The sequence below is a fragment of the Periophthalmus magnuspinnatus genome, chromosome 1, assembly GCF_009829125.3.
Source record: "Periophthalmus magnuspinnatus isolate fPerMag1 chromosome 1, fPerMag1.2.pri, whole genome shotgun sequence".
NCBI lineage: Eukaryota > Metazoa > Chordata > Actinopteri > Gobiiformes > Gobiidae > Periophthalmus > Periophthalmus magnuspinnatus.
Window position 1 is genome coordinate 230,814 of NC_047126.1, and position 18,134 is coordinate 248,947.

At 50.7% G+C, this 18,134-nt stretch overlaps 2 protein-coding genes across 2 annotated transcripts; one reads left to right on the forward strand and one right to left on the reverse strand.

Moving 5' to 3' along the window:
• Positions 1-50: 50 nt before the first annotated feature.
• dzank1 (double zinc ribbon and ankyrin repeat domains 1) lies at positions 51-7,083 on the reverse strand. The gene is made up of 12 exons (XM_033974876.1): positions 6,981-7,083; positions 6,519-6,645; positions 5,803-5,990; positions 5,609-5,658; positions 4,891-4,955; positions 4,380-4,494; positions 3,815-3,970; positions 2,746-2,940; positions 2,448-2,592; positions 1,256-1,359; positions 867-1,041; positions 51-250 (listed from the first exon to the last, which is right to left on the reverse strand). The coding sequence occupies exons 1-12, from the start codon at positions 7,081-7,083 to the stop codon at positions 51-53; spliced, it is 1,623 nt and encodes a 540-aa protein (XP_033830767.1).
• Positions 7,084-8,865: 1,782 nt separating this feature from the next.
• On the forward strand, positions 8,866-17,099 carry polr3f (polymerase (RNA) III (DNA directed) polypeptide F). Its single transcript, XM_033973505.2, has 9 exons — positions 8,866-9,055; positions 9,645-9,762; positions 9,892-9,959; positions 10,623-10,690; positions 10,825-10,937; positions 12,545-12,688; positions 13,383-13,490; positions 15,468-15,659; positions 15,951-17,099. The coding sequence occupies exons 1-9, from the start codon at positions 8,994-8,996 to the stop codon at positions 16,026-16,028; spliced, it is 951 nt and encodes a 316-aa protein (XP_033829396.1). The 5' UTR covers positions 8,866-8,993; the 3' UTR covers positions 16,029-17,099.
• The last annotated feature ends 1,035 nt before the right edge of the window (positions 17,100-18,134 follow it).

Sequence of the window (18,134 nt, forward strand, 5' to 3'; positions counted from 1 at the left end):
GTGTATATATATATATATATTTATATAAAATAATATATATAACAATAGGCTCAAGCTGGAGAAGGCCTGAAAGGTGAAGGAAAATTGCCGTACAGCAAAGATACTGTAGAACCCTCAAGCTCCCGGGCCTCTGTAGAGGACCTGACCCGAGGACCCGAGCTCCCGGGCCTCTGTAGAGGACCTGACCCGAGGACCCGAGCTCCCGGGCCTCTGTAGAGGACCTGACCCGAGGACCCGAGCTCCCGGGCCTCTGTAGAGGACCTGAGAGTGGAACAAGGATGAGAGACCACCCGCGGAGGGGGAGGATGAGATTTTTATACATACAAAAAAAAATAAATAAGTAAAAAGTCAGGAGCAGGAGGCCCATGAGGTCCGGTCGTACAGTGATTTTCCACTGTGGCCTCAGTTGGTGTAACTTTATGCGAGAGTCGATTCTATGGCCTAGAGTTGAATCTTCACATATTTATACATTCAGTTTACACAAGAAGAGATGAGACATTCACCAGTTTAACCAGGGTTTACCTATAGTGAAATCAGAGCGTTAGCATGAACAGAGCGTTAGCATGAACAGAGCGTTAACATGGAAGAACCACAGTTGTGTAGTGGAGGAACATTCAGAGACAGACATATGAAGTGTTACGCATCACAGAAAAGTCAGAATAACACTGTCCCATTTAGACATGGGTCATGTTTGAGCCGTTTGTCCAACAAAGTGACGCCTGACCCTCGCTGTCTCTCCACACTTAAATATGATTGGTCTGTAGAATGACGTCCTCTGTGTCGTCTGAAACATCCTTTCACTTAAGTTTATAGCTGCACAAGGGGGCGGGGTCATAGTGAAGGGGGCGGGGCTCAGTGGGTGTTACTCGTGAGTCCTTCTGTGATGCTGCTGAGAGTCTGAAGCTCGCCACCTGCAGGCGCCGCCCTGGCGGGGCGGGTCACAGTGGTCACAGTGGTCACAGGGGTCACAGGGGTCACTGAGGAGAAGCTCAGGGTCAGTGTGACCTCCTGGGGATCCTCATGGACCACAGCAGAGACCAACTGCAATAAAAAAACAAGAACTCACAACAAGAACAAGAACGATACAGCGGAGGAGAGAAAGGGAGAGAGGGGAGGAGAGACAGAGAGAAGAGAGGGAGAGGAGGAAAGAGAAGAGAGAGGAGGAGGATAGAAAGAGAGAGAGAGGAGAGGGAGGGAGAGAAGTGGAGAGAGGAGGAAGAGCGTGAGAGGGGGAGGGAGGAGGGAGGTGACTGACTCGTCCGAGGCGAGGTTCTCCTAGCAGTGTCCTGAAGGGGGCGTGGTTCTGGGCGTGGCTCCTCAGGTGAGCACACACATGGTCCACCTGCTGCCTCCAGAAACCTGAAATCAAAGAGTCAAAGAGAACGTCAGAGAACTCAGAGAACATCAGAGAACATCAGAGAACATCACGGTTACATTATGGCTCCATGGAGTGAAGAGAGGCCACGGTCACATGACGTAAAGACGCCACGGTCCACATGACCTAAAGACGCCACGGTCACATGACGTAAAGACGCCACGGTCACATGACGTAAAGACGCCACGGTCACATGACCTAAAGACGCCACGGTCACACGACGTAAAGACGCCACGGTCACACGACGTAAAGACGCCACGGTCACATGACCTAAAGACGCCACGGTCACACGACGTAAAGACGCCACGGTCACACGACGTAAAGACGCCACGGTCCACATGACCTTAAGACGCCACGGTCACATGACGTAAAGACGCCACGGTCACATGACGTAAAGACGCCACGGTCCACATGACCTTAAGACGCCACGGTCACATGATGTAAAGACGCCACGGTCACATGACGTAAAGACGCCACGGTCCACATGACCTAAAGACGCCACGGTCACATGACGTAAAGACGCCACGGTCCACATGACCTAAAGACGCCACGGTCACATGACGTAAAGACGCCACGGTCACATGACGTAAAGACGCCACGGTCACACGACCTAAAGACGCCACGGTCACACGACGTAAAGACGCCACGGTCACACGACGTAAAGACGCCACGGTCACATGACCTAAAGACGCCACGGTCACATGACGTAAAGACGCCACGGTCACATGATGTAAAGACGCCACGGTCCACATGACCTAAAGACGCCACGGTCACATGACGTAAAGACGCCACGGTCACATGACCTAAAGACGCCATGGTCCTCCACATGAAGCCGACAGTAGGGGGCAGTAAGGGGCTGAGCAGGTCTAGTGATGCACCGCAGCTCTAGATCCCAGGGGGGAGGGGCCTGTGAGGAACCAGGAGACCAGGCTGGACACATCAGGTCAACATCTCCGACGTTCCTCTGTGGAGGGTGAGGCTTTTCCAAAGGCGTCTGGACAAACCACGTTTCACTCAAAGTGTGTTTGAAGTCCACAGGAGTGTGACACATGACCTCTGACCCCGCACACACCTCTCCCAGGACTGATCCCGCTCGGCCTCGGTCTCCTCTGGTCCTGGTTCTGGTCCTGGTTCTGGTCCGGTTTGGTCCTCAGAGCAGTGGCTGATGGGAAATACAGTCCTACAGTCTGAGTGCTCTGCTCGGCTGTGGGCGGAGCCTTCATTGAGGGCGGGGCCTGGAACAGAAGACCTGTGTCAGATGCCCTCCCTCCTCCCTCCTCCTGTGTGTCAGATGCCCTCCCTCCTCCTGTGTGTCAGATGCCCTCCCTCCTCCCTCCTCCTGTGTGTCAGATGCCCTCCCTCCTCCTGACCTGATTGGTAGCTGCCCTCTCTGTGGGCGTGGCTCTGAAGCCACAGGTGGAGCAGAAGGAGGCGGAGGTGGGCGTAAAGGCTCCACACCTACCACAGGGGCCGCTGCGCCTCTCTGTCCTACAGCAGGCGCTATCACACAGCACGCAGCTGGAGTGGGCGGGGCCAGCAGCACCGCATGCACACAAGGGCGGAGCCTGGAACAAACACAACGCAATGTCAGTCACTGTATTAAAGAGGAGGATTTACCTGTGGGGCATCGAGGGGCGTTAAGAGGTAATTAAAGGTTAGAAGTTTCACTTTTGTTTTTGACGCTCTGAGTCTCTCCTCCCTTTGCTCTCCGCACTAAGCCCCTCCCCCTTCAGAGCACTATCACAATCAGCTGCATCGCACTAATGAAACTCCTGCACATCACACCAGGTTTGTCACGTCATAGTGCACAGTTTGTGTCATGTTTTTGTTTATTTATGGAGGATTGTCATGTGGAGCATGGGTGATGTAGGCCTGTGGGCGGAGCCTCGTACATGGGTGATGTAGGCCTGTGGGCGGAGCCTCGTACATGGGTGATGTAGGCTTGTGGGCGGAGCCTCGTACATGGGTGATGTAGGCTTGTGGGCGGAGCCTCGTACATGGGTGATGTAGGCCTGTGGGCGGAGCCACACACAGACTCTTTGGATGAAAGTGACAAAAACAACTAAACCAGGACTTACAGACAGGTGGAGGATTTACAGACAGGTGGAGGATTTACAGACAGGTGGAGGAGTTACAGACAGGTGGAGGAGTTACAGACAGGCGGAGGATTTACAGACAGGTGGAGGAGTTACAGACAGGTGGAGGAGTTACAGACAGGCGGAGGACTTACAGACAGGCAGAGGACTTACAGACAGGTGGAGGAGTTACAGACAGGTGGAGGATTTACAGACAGGTGGAGGTGTTACAGACAGGTGGAGGATTTACAGACAGGTGGAGGAGTTACAGACAGGTGGAGGAGTTACAGACAGGCGGAGGACTTACAGATAGGCGGAGGACTTCCAGACAGGTGGAGGAGTTACAGACAGGTGGAGGACTTACTTCCAGACAGGTGGAGGACTTACAGACAGGTGGAGGACTTACAGACAGGTGGAGGGAGCTCTGGGGCTGGAGCTGAAGAGCGAGTGGAGCGTCACAAACGAAACACGACTCAGAACGAACAGGAACCGGAGAACGACAGAAAACACATGACATCATCTGAAAGAGAAGAGAGAGAGAGTGAGGGACAGAGAGATAAAAGAGTGAGGGAGAAAGAGGAGAGAGGGAGGGATGGGTGAGAGAGAGAACGACAGAACACACACAACATCATCTGAAAAAAGAGAAGGAGGGAGGGGTGAAGGAGAGAGGGAGAGAGACAGAGGGTAGAGAGGCAGAGGAGAAAGAGTTGAGAGAGAGGGGGTGAGAGAGAGGGAGAAGAGAGGGAGTTAGAAGTTAGGAGGGAGAGAAGTGACAGAAAAGGAAAACAAAAGGGCGAGGGAGAGACAAAGATGAAAGAGGAAAGGAGAGGTGAGAGACAGAAGGAGAAACACATGACATCAACTGAAAGAGAGAGAGAGATTGAGAGAGGGGAGAGAAGATGGAGAAAGGAGGAGAAAAAGTGCAGTACCTGTGCTGTCTCTGGTGGTGGCGCTGCAGCGGGGACAGCGCTGAGGCGAGCTCCACACAGAGGACAGAAAACAGCTGCAGGGTCTGAGGGTCTGACGCCAAGGCACTCTGGACACCTGCAACGTCCAAACAGAGAGGTGACAGGGCATCTGACACGATCTGACACACGGGGAGGGCATCTGACACACGGGGAGGGCATCTGACACACGGGGAGGGCATCTGACACCATCTGACACACAGGGAGGGCATCTGACACGATCTGACACACAGGGAGGGCATCTGACACGATCTGAGACACGGGGAGGGCATCTGACACGATCTGAGACACGGGGAGGGCATCTGACACACGGGGAGGGCATCTGACACGATCTGAGACACGGGGAGGGCATCTGACACGATCTGACACACAGGGAGGGCATCTGACACGATCTGAGACACGGGGAGGGCATCTGACACACGGGGAGGGCATCTGACACACGGGGAGGGCATCTGACACACGGGGAGGGCATCACCTCATAAAGTCTGTGTCTCTCTGGATTCGGTTCTTCTCAGTCCTGCTCAAAGTTTTCAGGAAAATCTAAAAGAAAAAGAACCAAGATTAAACCAGGACTAACCCAGGTCTAAACCAGGACTAAACCAGGACTAACCCAGGTCTAAACCAGGACTAAACCAGGACTAACCCAGGTCTAAACCAGGACTAAACCAGGACTAACCCAGGTCTAAACCAGGACTAAACCAGGACTAACCCAGGTCTAAACCAGGACTAAACCAGGACTAAACCAGGACTAAACCAGGACTAACCCAGGACTAAACCAGGACTAAACCAGGTCTAAACCAGGTCTAACCCAGGACTAACCCAGGACTAAACCAGGTCTAAACCAGGACTAAACCAGGTCTAAACCAGGACTAAACCAGGACTAAACCAGGACTAAACCAGGACTAAACCAGGACTAAACCAGGACTAACGCAGGACTAACCCAGGACTAAACCAGGACTAACCCAGGACTAACCCAGGACTAAACCAGGACTAACCCAGGACTAACCCAGGACTAACCCAGGACTAAACCAGGACTAACCCAGGACTAAACCAGGACTAAACCAGGACTAACCCAGGACTAAACCAGGACTAAACCAGGACTAAACCAGGTCTAAACCAGGACTAAACCAGGACTAAACCAGGACTAACCCAGGACTAAACCAGGACAAACCCAGGACTAAACCAGGTCTTACTGAGTCCTCTGGTCCTGGGGGAGGACTTCTCTTCATCTTCAGTTTTTGATCTGGAGAAATAAAAATTCAGACACAACCTCGTCTCCTTTGTCTCTTCCCTCCTCGTTTCCTTTCCTTGTCTCCTGTCACCTCATGTCCTTCTTCCTTGTCTCCTCTCTCCTTGTGTCCTCCCTCCTTATCTCCTCTTTCCTTACCTGAAGTAGGCGTCGCGGGACGGGAATTGGCGAGTAAGCTCCGCAGGTGAGAGGGCGGGACCGGAGTGAGATGTGCTTCACTCTGATTGGTCAGAGTTATCAGAGCAGGGCTGTCATTGGCTGGATCAGAGGTTGTGTCATAAGTGACATCATCTACCGTGAAGAACTTGGTCACGATCAAACTCTCCCTGAAATCACTGAAACAGAGTCCAGGGTTAGTCCTGGTTTAGTCCTGGTTTAGTCCTGGTTTAGTCCTGGTTTAGTCCTGGTTTAGTCCTGGTTTAGACCCAGTTTAGTCCTGGTTTGCTATTGATTCTGACCTGATTTGGTCCTGGTTTAGACCCAGTTTAGTCCTGGTTTGCTCTTGGTTCAGTCCTGGTTTAGTCCTGGTTTAGACCCAATTTAGTCCTGGTTCAGTCCTAGTTTAGACCCAGTTTAGTCCTGGTTCAGTCCTAGTTTAGACCCAGTTTAGTCCTGGTTTGCTCTTGGTTCTGACCTGGTTTGGTCCTGGTTTAGACCCAGTTTAGTCCTGGTTCAGTCCTAGTTTAGACCCAGTTTAATCCTGGTTTGCTCTTGGTTCTGACCTGGTTTGGTCCTGGTTTAGACCCAGTTTAGACCCAGTTTAGTCCTGGTTTGCTCTTGGTTCTGACCTGGTTTGGTCCTGGTTTAGACCCAGTTTAGACCCAGTTTAGTCCTGGTTTGCTCTTGGTTCTGACCTGCTCTGGGCCTGAGCTCTCACACACACTCGTCCTGGGGGGAGGGTGATGGGAGCGGTGTATTTCCTGGAGCGAGAGTTTGGTTTTGATCCGTCTAAAGTGAAGAAGATCTCAGCGTCCGGGGACTCTGTAAAATCAGAACCAGAGTCAGACCGAGACCAGACCTAGGTTAGTCCTGGTTTAGTCCTGGTTTAGACCTGGTTTAGTCCTGGTTTAGTCCTGGTTCAGTCCTGGTTCAGTCCTGGTTCAGTCCTGGTTCAGTCCTGGTTTAGTCCTGGTTCAGTCCTGGTTCAGTCCTGGTTTAGTCCTGGTTCAGTCCTGGTTTAGTCCTGGTTCAGTCCTGGTTTAGTCCTGATTCAGTCCTGATTCAGTCCTAGTTCAGTCCTGGTTTAGTCGTGGTTTAGTCCTGGTTTAGTCCTGGTTTAGTCGTGGTTTAGTCCTGGTTTAGTCCTGGTTTAGTACCTGTTTGCAGACAGACTCTGGTGCAGGTCTGGATGTGGTTCTTGTGTTTCTGAGTCGGAGGAATCAGGGGCAGGACCAGAGGAGCCGAGATGGAACCGGCCATCGTGATGCACCTGTGACCTCTGCACCTGTGACCTCTGCACCTGTGACCTCTGCACCTGTGACCTCTGCACCTGTGACTTCTGCACCTGTGACCTCTGCACCTGTCTCTGAACAGGTAAAATCTTAAATAGATCACTGAAAACCGGTTGGCTAATGCTAACTAGCTTGTGAGTGTAGTTATTTGACAGAGACTTGTTTACCCACTCACGTCACCTGTTTAGTTCGGTTAAGGCAGTTCTTTGTGGTGTGATTGTTTACCTGTTTAGTTCGGTTAAGGCAGTTCTTTGTGGTGTGATTGTTTACCTGTTTAGTTCAGTTAAGGCAGTTCTTTGTGGTGTGATTGTTTACCTGTTTAGTTCAGTTAAGGCAGTTCTTTGTGGTGTGATTGTTTACCTGCATCACCTGTTTAGTTCAGTTAAGGCAGTTCTTTGTGGTGTGATTGTTTACCTGTTTAGTTCGGTTAAGGCAGTTCTTTGTGGTGTGATTGTTTACCTGTTTAGTTCAGTTAAGGCAGTTCTTTGTGGTGTGATTGTTTACCTGTTTAGTTCAGTTAAGGCAGTTCTTTGTGGTGTGATTGTTTACCTCTTTAGTTCTTTGTGGTGTGATTGTTTACCTGTTTAGTTCTTTGTGGTGTGATTGTTTACCTCTTTAGTTCTTTGTGGTGTGATTGTTTACTTGTTTAGTTCTTTGTGGTGTGATTGTTTACCTGTTTAGTTCTTTGTGGTGTGATTGTTTACCTCTTTAGTTCTTTGTGGTGTGATTGTTTACCTGTTTAGTTCTTTGTGGTGTGATTGTTTACCTGTTTAGTTCTTTGTGGTGTGATTGTTTACCTCTTTAGTTCTTTGTGGTGTGATTGTTTACCTGTTTAGTTCTTTGTGGTGTGATTGTGTAAAAAAAAAAAAAAAAAAGCTCAGGTCAAAGTCTAACTTGAGTAACAGACAGAGCAGTGCCCACAGTTAGCATCGTACAGTTAGCATCGTACAGTTAGCATCGTACAGTTAGCATCGTACAGTTAGCATCGTACAGTTAGCATCGTACCTCCAGGGGTGTTTGTGACATCAGGTGTAAAGTATCAATAGGCCAATATTCTTGGTTTAGACCTGGTTTAGACTCAGTTATTCTTTTACCTTATATATTTTGTTAAACTATATAAAGTTGAATATTTTCAAGTATAAAGAAGGTTTAAATACAGTATTTTTAAAGTATAAAGAGGTTTATATAAAGTCTATGGCCCAAACGTTCACATTTATAACTTTAAATACTCTTTTGTCACTCACCTTTCTGAGCTGTGAAGTCTGTCCTCCCTCAAAGCCAAAAATCATCAAACAAATTCAAATGTTCCTCAAAAACAAACCAGGCTCCTGCTGTTTGGCGTCACCATGGCAACCGGGCTCACCGCACATGCGCACTGATCACCATAAACACAAAACTTACTAAAAAAACACAAATTTATTATATTAAAACTAAAGGTTGTATAACTCATCCAAATACGCACTGTTTATTTTTCAGTCGGAGCTTTGGCGGGAATGTTGAGAAGTTAATATTTAGCTTCGGATGCTATGCTAAGCTAACCAGGTTAATTTATGAAGAAAAGCACCTCCCTTCGCTCATATGCAGTTTTATAATGTATTTAAAATAAAGTTTAGGAGCTGAAACAAACCACAGTTACAGAAATTAACTTAAATTTGAATGTATTACCTTTTTATTTTCTCTGTCTATTTTCTCTTTTTCTTCAGGCAGCGCTTCAGGCGGCCCCAAAGGTCACGTGGCCTCGGAAACTCATGCGCGCAAGGACCCCGGTCACAAACTGTCCAACACGCGCTGTTTACGGGACAAACCGGGACTAAACCGGGACTAAACCTGGAGTAAACTGGGACTAAGCCGGGCCCAGAGCCGCGGCGGGACGGAAACATGGCCGAGGTCAAAGTGAAGAAGGAGAAGGGCGTGCTGGACCCCGCGGAGGTGGAGAAAAGGTGATGCCGCAGTCACATCACCTGAACTCGGACACGTCTCTGAGGACGGCCCCTGGAGCCACGGGGTTATTTAGATTTCACTGTTAAAGGTTCTATGTGACACAAAACTGACTCTTGTTATAAAAACAGACCTGGAGTTGTGTTTTGTTTCATTCTCACATGTTTGAGTCACTTTATTATTAGTCTGTAACATCTACAAAGATCAAAATGCTCCGCTCCACCTTGTGATGTCATCATGTTAACTCCTCCTTTTACCTTTAGTTCAGTCGAGATAAGAGACAACTCCGGGACTGAAATGATCCAAACGATTCTAGTGAAGGTGGAGTTTAAAAACACAGTGGAGCACTTCCTGTATCACCACACAATGACATCACAAGGTGGAACAGAGTGTTTTCAGTTTGAGAGAAGAACTCAGCCTAAATCTGCAGGTTTATGTTAAATATGTGAGAATGAAACAAAAACACAACTCCAGGTCTGTTTGAAACATAAAGCGGCTCTTTAACGTGTTCTGGTGTTGAGAGGAGGAGGAGGTGCAGAGGAGGAGGTGCAGAGGAGGAGGTGCAGAGGATGACTGGTGTCTCTGTTCCAGGATAAAGGAGCTGTGTGAACAGTTTCCTCAGGGCATCACTGATCATGTGATCCAGAACGACATGCCCCACCTGGAGCCGCAGCAGAGAGCCGGAGCCATCAACAGACTGCTGTCCCTGGTACGACTGGGACGAGTTGGGGTGTGTGTGTGTGTGAGTGGGTGTGTGTGTGTGTGTGTGTCTGTGTGTGGGGGTGAGTGTGTGTGTGTGTGCGGGAGGGCATCTGGTCTAAACGTGTCTCTGTTCCAGGGGCAGTTGGATCTCCTGAGGAACAGCTCTGGTTTGTTGTATCGTCTGAAGGACACTCAGGGCTCCAGGTGAGACAGGGGTCAAAGGTCAAAGGTGAGGGCTTTAGTTGAGAAAGGGGTCAGGTCCAGGTGAGTCAGTTACTACGGCAACACACACACGGACAAACTCCACGTGTGTGTGAGTCTTTAAATGTGTGTTTGATTCTTTAAATGTGTGTGAGTCTTTAAGTGTGTGTGAGTCTTTAAATGTGTGTGTGAGTCTTTAAGTGTGTGTGAGTCTTTAAGTGTGTGTGAGTCTTTAAGTGTGTGTGAGTCTTTAAGTGTGTGTGAGTCTTTAAATGTGTGTGAGTCTTTAAATGTGTGTGTGAGTCTTTAAGTATGTGTGTGAGTCTTTAAATGTGTGTGAGTCTTTAAGTGTGTGTGAGTCTTTAAGTGTGTGTGAGTCTTTAAATGTGTGTGAGTCTTTAAATGTGTGTGAGTCTTTAAATGTGTGTGTGAGTCTTTAAATGTGTGTGAGTCTTTAAATGTGTGTGTGAGTCTTTAAGAGTGTGTGAGTCTTTAAATGTGTGTGAGTCTTTAACAAACTTTGACAAACATGGAGGCTCTGACCTCAGTCTAATGTTCCATGTGTTTGTGATCATTAAAAAAACCTGTACGCTAACGACACGCTAACGACACGCTAACGACACGCTAACGACACGCTAACGACACGCTCATGTTTGTTTGTTGCAGTAAAATGAAGGGCTCAGACAATCAGGAGAAACTGGTCTATCAGATCATTGAAGATGCAGGGAACAAAGGTAAAACCAGGACTAAACCAGGACTAAACCGGGACTAAACCAGGACTAAACCAGGACTAAACCGGGACTAAACCGGGACTGAACCGGGACTGAACCAGGACTAAACCAGGACTAACCCCGGTCTGGTGTTTCAGGGATCTGGAGCAGAGATATTCGCTTTAAGAGTAATCTTCCTCTGACTGAAATCAACAAGATCCTGAAGAACCTCGAGAGCAAGAAACTCATCAAGGCCGTGAAGTCTGTGGCAGTGAGTCTGAACAGCTGCAGGGTCTGAACAGCTGCAGGGTCTGAACAGCTGCAGGGTCTGAACAGCTGCAGGGTCTGAACAGCTGCAGGGTCTGAACAGCTGCAGGGTCTAATGCTGCGTCCTCCTCAAAAACAGACCTGGACTTGTGTTTTGTTTCATTCACACATGTTTGAGTCACACTTTATCAAAAGTCTGTCTCAAAATACTCTGTTCCACCTTGTGATGTCATGAAGTGGTATGGTGGGAGTAACGGTTCCTTTTACCTTAAGTTCAGTCGAGATGACAGTTCCAGGACTGAAATGATCCAAATGATTCCAGTGAAGGTGTGTGGAGTTTAAAAACACAGTGGAGCACTTCCTGTATCACCACACGATGACATCACAAGGTGGAACAGAGTGTTTTCAGTTTGAGAGAAGAACTCAGCCTAAATCTGCAGGTTTGTGTGTGAAACATGTGAGAATGAAACAAAACACAACTCCAGGTCTGTGTGTGACGAGGAAACGACATTAGAACAGATCAGAGAAAAGAGGAGTCTGGCCCTTTAAACGGCCTCCAGCCCAAAAGTGACCAGGCCCTTTCAAAATAAAAGAGCAGGATGACGTTAAACTGTCACAAAAACCACAACAACCACAACAACAACCACAACAACCACAACAACAACAACAACCACAACAACAACAACCACAACAACAACCACAACAACAACAACCACAACAACCACAACAACAACAACCACAACAACAACAACCACAACAACAACCACAACCACCACAACAACCACAACAACAACCACAACAACAACCACAACAACCACCACAACAGACTCATGTGACTGCAGTGCAAATATGTGTCTGGGCTCTTACACGTCCTCCTCTCTCCTCCTCCTCTCCCTCGTCTCTCCTCCTCTCCTTCCTCTCCTCCTCTCCTCCTCTCTTGTCCTCTCGTCCTCCTCCTCTCCCTCATCTCTCCTCCTCTCCTTCCTCTCCTCCTCTCCTCCTCTCTCGTCCTCTCCTCCTCTCTCGTCCTCCTCTCTCCTCCTCCTCTTCTCCTCCTCTCCTCCTCTCTCCTCCTCCTCTTCTCCTCCTCTCCTCTCTCTTCCTCTCCTCCTCTCTCCTCCTCCTCTCCTCCTCTCTCCTCCTCCTCTTCTCCTCCTCTCCTCTCTCCTCCTCTCCTCCTCTCTCCTCCTCTCTCGTCCTCTCCTCCTCTCTCGTCCTCCTCTCCTCCTCTCTCCTCCTCTCTCCTCCTCCTCTTCTCCTCCTCTCTCCTCCTCCTCTTCTCCTCCTCTCCTCCTCTCCTCTCTCCTCCTCTCTCGTCCTCCTCTCTCCTCCTCCTCTCCTCCTCCTCCTCTCCTCCTCTCCTCCTCTCTCGTCCTCCTCTCTCCTCCTCCTCTCCTCCTCTCTCCTCCTCCTCTTCTCCTCCTCTCCTCCTCTCCTTCTCCTCCTCTCCTCCTCTCCTCTCTCCTCCTCTCCTCCTCTCTCGTCCTCCTCTCTCCTCCTCCTCTTCTCCTCCTCTCCTCCTCTCTCCTCCTCCTCTTCTCCTCCTCTCCTCCTCTCCTCTCTCCTCCTCTCCTCCTCTCTCCTCCTCTCTCGTCCTCCTCTCCTCCTCAGGCGTCTAAGAAGAAGGTGTACATGTTGTATAATGTCCAGCCTGACCGCTCAGTGACCGGAGGAGCCTGGTACAGTGACCAGGACTTTGAGTCTGAGTTTGTGGAGGTTTTAAACCAACAGTGTTTCAAGTTCCTCCAGAGCAAGGTACTAAACCGGGACTAGACCGGGACTAAACCGGGACTAGACTGGGACTAGACCGGGACTAGACCGGGACTAGACCGGGACTAAACCGGGACTAGACCGGGACTAGACCGGGACTAGACCGGGACTAAACCGGGACTAGACCGGGACTAAACCGGGACTAGACCGGGACTAGACCGGGACTAGACCGGGACTAAACCGGGACTAGACCGGGACTAGACCGGGACTAGACCGGGACTAAACCGGGACTAGACCGGGACTAGACCGGGACTAAACCGGGACTAGACCGGGACTAGACCGGGACTAGACCGGGACTAAACCGGGACTAAACCGGGACTAAACCGGGACTAGACCGGGACTAGACCGGGACTAGACCGGGACTAGACCGGGACTGAACGGGGACTAGACCGGGACTGAACCGGGACTAAACCGGGACTATGAACGGAGCCGGGACTGAATGTCTTTCCTCGTCTCCTCTTCTCCTCCCTCCTCGTCTCCTCTTCTCCTCCCTCCTCGTCTCCTCTTCTCCTCCCTCTTCGTCTCCTCTTCTCCTCCCTCCTCGTCTCCTCTTCTCCTCCCTCTTCATCTCCTCTTCTCCTCCCTCCTCTTCTCCTCTCCTCCTCTTCTCCTCCCTCCTCTTCTCCTCCCTCCTCTCCTCCCTCCTCTTCTCCTCCCTCCTCTCCTCCTCTCCTTCCAGGCGGAGGCAGCGAGGGACAGTAAACAGAGTCCGATGGTTCAGAGAAACGCGTCTTTTGCCACGTCACATGAAGTTTGGAAATACATCAGCGAACTGGGCATCAGTAAAGTGAGTCCCCCGAGACCACCCGAGACCACCCGAGACCCCCCAGACCACTCGAGACCCCCCGAGACCACCCGAGACTCCCCAGACCACTCGAGACCACCCGAGACCCCCCAGACCACTCGAGACCCCCCCGAGACGGCTACTCCTAACGAGACCCCCCAGACCACTCGAGACCACCCGAGACCCCCCAGACCACTCGAGACCCCCCGAGACCCCCCAGACCACTCGAGACCCCCCAGACCACTCGAGACCACCCGAGACCCCCCAGACCACCCGAGACCCCCCAGACCACTCGAGACCACCCGAGACCCCCCAGACCACCCGAGACCCCCCAGACCACTCGAGACCACCCGAGATCCCCCGAGACCCCCCCGAGACGGCTACTCCTAACGAGACCCCCCGGTCCTCCTCCGAGCGGGACCCCTCGCTCCTCTGAACTCTTTGCAGGTTTTAATAACCGTTCTCTTGTGCTGCGTTCAGACCATTAGGGTGTGGAGTTTACATGCAAGTCTATGGAGGATTTACGTCCAGGTGTTTGCAAATGTCAGAGCGACGCGAATCAGGTGTTGACGTGGCGCATCTTGAGTCGGTCGCTCTGTTCTCTCGCCGGTCGCTCTGTTCACTCGTCGGTCGCTCTCTTCTCTCGTCGGTCGCTCCGTTCACTCGTCGGTCGCTCCGTTCTCTCGTCGGTCGCTCTCTTCTCTCGCCGGTCGCTCCGTTCACTCGCCGGTCGCTCCGTTCTCTCGCCGGTCGCTCCGTTCTCTCGCCGGTCGCTCCGTTCACTCGCCGGTCGCTCCGTTCTCTCGCCGGTCGCTCCGTTCACTCGTCGGTCGCTCCGTTCTCTCGTCGGTCCCTCTCTTCTCTCGTCGGTCGCTCCGTTCTCTCGTCGGTCGCTCCGTTCACTCGTCGGTCGCTCCGTTCACTCGTCGGTCGCTCTCTTCACTCGTCGGTCGCTCTCTTCACTCGTCGGTCGCTCTCTTCACTCGTCGGTCGCTCTCTTCTCTCGTCGGTCGCTCCGTTCACTCGTCGGTCGCTCTCTTCTCTCGTCGGTCGCTCTCTTCTCTCGTCGGTCGCTCCGTTCTCTCGTCGGTCGCTCCGTTCTCTCGTCGGTCGCTCCGTTCTCTCGTCGGTCGCTCCGTTCACTCGTCGGTCGCTCCGTTCACTCGTCGGTCGCTCTCTTCACTCGTCGGTCGCTCTCTTCTCTCGCCGGTCGCTCCGTTCTCTCGCCGGTCGCTCCGTTCACTCGTCGGTCGCTCCGTTCACTCGCCGGTCGCTCCGTTCTCTCGCCGGTCGCTCCGTTCACTCGTCGGTCGCTCCGTTCTCTCGTCGGTCCCTCTCTTCTCTCGTCGGTCGCTCCGTTCTCTCGTCGGTCGCTCCGTTCACTCGTCGGTCGCTCCGTTCACTCGTCGGTCGCTCTCTTCACTCGTCGGTCGCTCTCTTCACTCGTCGGTCGCTCTCTTCTCTCGTCGGTCGCTCCGTTCACTCGTCGGTCGCTCTCTTCTCTCGTCGGTCGCTCTCTTCTCTCGTCGGTCGCTCCGTTCTCTCGTCGGTCGCTCCGTTCTCTCGTCGGTCGCTCCGTTCTCTCGTCGGTCGCTCCGTTCACTGGTCGGTCGCTCTCTTCACTCGTCGGTCGCTCTCTTCTCTCGTCGGTCGCTCCGTTCACTCGTCGGTCGCTCTCTTCTCTCGTCGGTCGCTCCGTTCTCTCGTCGGTCGCTCCGTTCTCTCGACGGTCGCTCCGTTCTCTCGTCGGTCGCTCTGTTCACTCGTCGGTCGCTCCGTTCACTCGTCGGTCGCTCCGTTCACTCGTCGGTCGCTCCGTTCTCTCGCCGTCTCGTCGTCGTTACTTGTGTTAAATGTGTTCAGTGCAGCAGAGCTAATACTTTAAATGTTCTACGTGTATTTTTACTCTTGAGTAAAATATTTGGATCTACCCGCCTCGGTCCAGGTCCTTGTTTAACGGTTGAGGTCCGTGTCTCACAGGTGGACTTGTCCATGGAGGACATAGAGACGATCCTAAACACACTGATCTACGACGGGAAGGTGGAGATGACGGTGATCGTGGCGAAGGAGGGCACGGCGGGCAGCGTGGACGGACAAATGAAGCTCTACAGAGGCGTCAACAGCATTACCGCGCCAACCGGCCTAGTCAAGACGCCCTGCGGCTTGTGCCCGGTACCGCAACGCACACGCCAACGCACACGCCAACTGACATGCCAACGCACACGCCAACTGACACGCCAACGCACACGCCAAGTCTCACACGCCAACTGACATGCCAACGCACACGCCAACGCACACGCCAACGCACACGCCAAGTCTCACACGCCAACTGACATGCCAACGCACACGCCAACGCACACGCCAAATCTCACACGCCAACGCTCCATTGACATTCTGTAATGTGCTGATGTCACATGGACCTATCAGAGCTCAGGATGTGTGCGTCCTCTGTTTTTGTTTCAGGTTTTCGACGACTGTCACGACGGTGGCGAGATCTCCCCCTCCACCTGCATTTACCTGAGCGAGTGGCTGGACTTCTGACACTTCCTGTTCCACATTTCCTGTTTCCTCACTTCCTGTTTCCTCTTTGAGCCGCGTTGGAGTTCAGGAGACGAGCCGTGTGATTGGTCCGAGTCACAAATGACGAAAAGCCTGGATCCAACCTGAGGTTACAGATGAAGAGATTAATGCCTCACTCTGGAACATTGCATTTTGGACCCTCACATTTGTTTAAACTGTACTTTGCTGATTGTGACTTGGTTTGGTGGAAAGTTTTGGGATTGATTAGCTGACCTTGTAGTTAGAGGGTGACTGCACCTCCTGAGCCACCGTTGCCTTAAAAAAAGATAATTTATTACCATATTTAAGTTTTTCTGTTTCTAGAGATGTGTTTAGTCGAGTGTTGTCACGGTACAAACACTTCAAACTGGATTTCGATACTTGATTCCGATACCGATACCGCGGTGATAATAAAAACACTTTCTGTGATTTTCCACATTAAATGGCAGAACTTTCCTTGTCTCTGTGTAATCCCAGTTGTCCAGGGGAGTTCCACAAAAAGTCCCATAAACTAAACTAATTCTTAGAAAAAGGAGTTTGAAGTTGTCGTACGGTGACTCCACTCACCTGAAGGCACCGTCCCTCTGCCGTACGACATCACGGACTGTCCCTGAACGCACCGCGGCTCAAACTGAACAGAGTGTGTAAATAAAGAGGCTCTGATTGAAGTTACCTCTGCTGTAAAAATGTAAAAACTTCAGTTTAGAAATATGTTTGTTTGAAAAGTGAATTTGTAAAAAAAATTAAGAAAAAAAATTTGTTTGTTAAAAAAAAAAATTATTTAATTTTTTGACAGAAAATAAAGTGCTGTAAAAAAATGCACCAATGATATTTGAAGGATTGACACGTGAGCAGTGACGTGTCGGGGTTAAAGGGCGGGGCAAAAAATATCAAATTTGGAAGAAAATAGATTTTTATTTTCCCACTTTCTTGCAGCTGCATCGAAGCAGCGAATTTTTAAACATTTGTACCAAAACGACGACGTGACGCTGCAGAATCTACGAGTATCAACAATTAAGAAAATAAAACTGGAGAAGGAAGAGCGGACGTCACAGTGGGCGTGTCACAGTGGGGGTGTGTCACAGTGGGGGCGTGTCACAGTGGGCGTGTCACAGTGCTGGTGTGTCACAGTGGGGGTGTGTCACAGTGGGCGTGTCACAGTGGGGGTGTGTCACAGTGGGGGCGTTTCACAGTGGGGGCGTGTCACAGTGGGCGTGTCACAGTGGGGGCGTCACAGGGGGCGTGTCACAGGGGGCGTGTCACAGTGGGGGCGTGTCACAGGGGGCGTGTCACAGGGGGCGTGTCACAGGGGGCGTGTCACAGTGGGGGCGTGTCACAGGGGGCGTGTTAAACTCAAACATGAATCACTCCAAAAACAACTTCGTAGGCTCAATGAGAAGTGATGGATTCAAAATATATATTCAAGTATATTATGTTATCTCACTGTTCATTTTAAAGGTACTGTAATGTAATGTTCACTCTTTATTTAGTCATTATATTCAACTATGTAAACTATGTAATCTGCACTAATGTTTGTTCTTGAGTCTTGCAGAAAATGTCTTTTGAAAGTGCAGGATCCCACGGGAAGAAGGTCACTGTGAAACCGAAACAGAAACATCATGGGAGGATGTTTTGTGGAAAGAGTGACCTTCTGGAAATGCAAAAACAAAATATATTTCTCTGTGAATTTCCTCATATGTTTTTACACTGCTTGCAAAGTATACGCCCCCCCCCTTCAGATGTGTATGTAACTAGGGTTCCCTAACTTTAATAAAAGAGGTGAAAGACGGTCTGGGCCCCAGAGAGGGTGGGGGTTTGTAACTGGGGTTTTTTGCCTCTCCGCTCTTTCTCCTCAATATTGAGACAAAATAATCTCTCTTGTCTTCTCTTCTCTTTTGAACTCTAATATAGGTTGTGAACCTATCAAGAAGAAACGACTGAAACATGAGAAACATCTGAACAGAACACCTCGACCTGAACCTCGACCTCGATATTGACTTGATTTACTCTAGAACACGTGTCAAACTCAAGGCCCGGGGGCCAAACGTGGCCCTCCACATCATTTCATGTGGCCCTCGACAGGGTGAA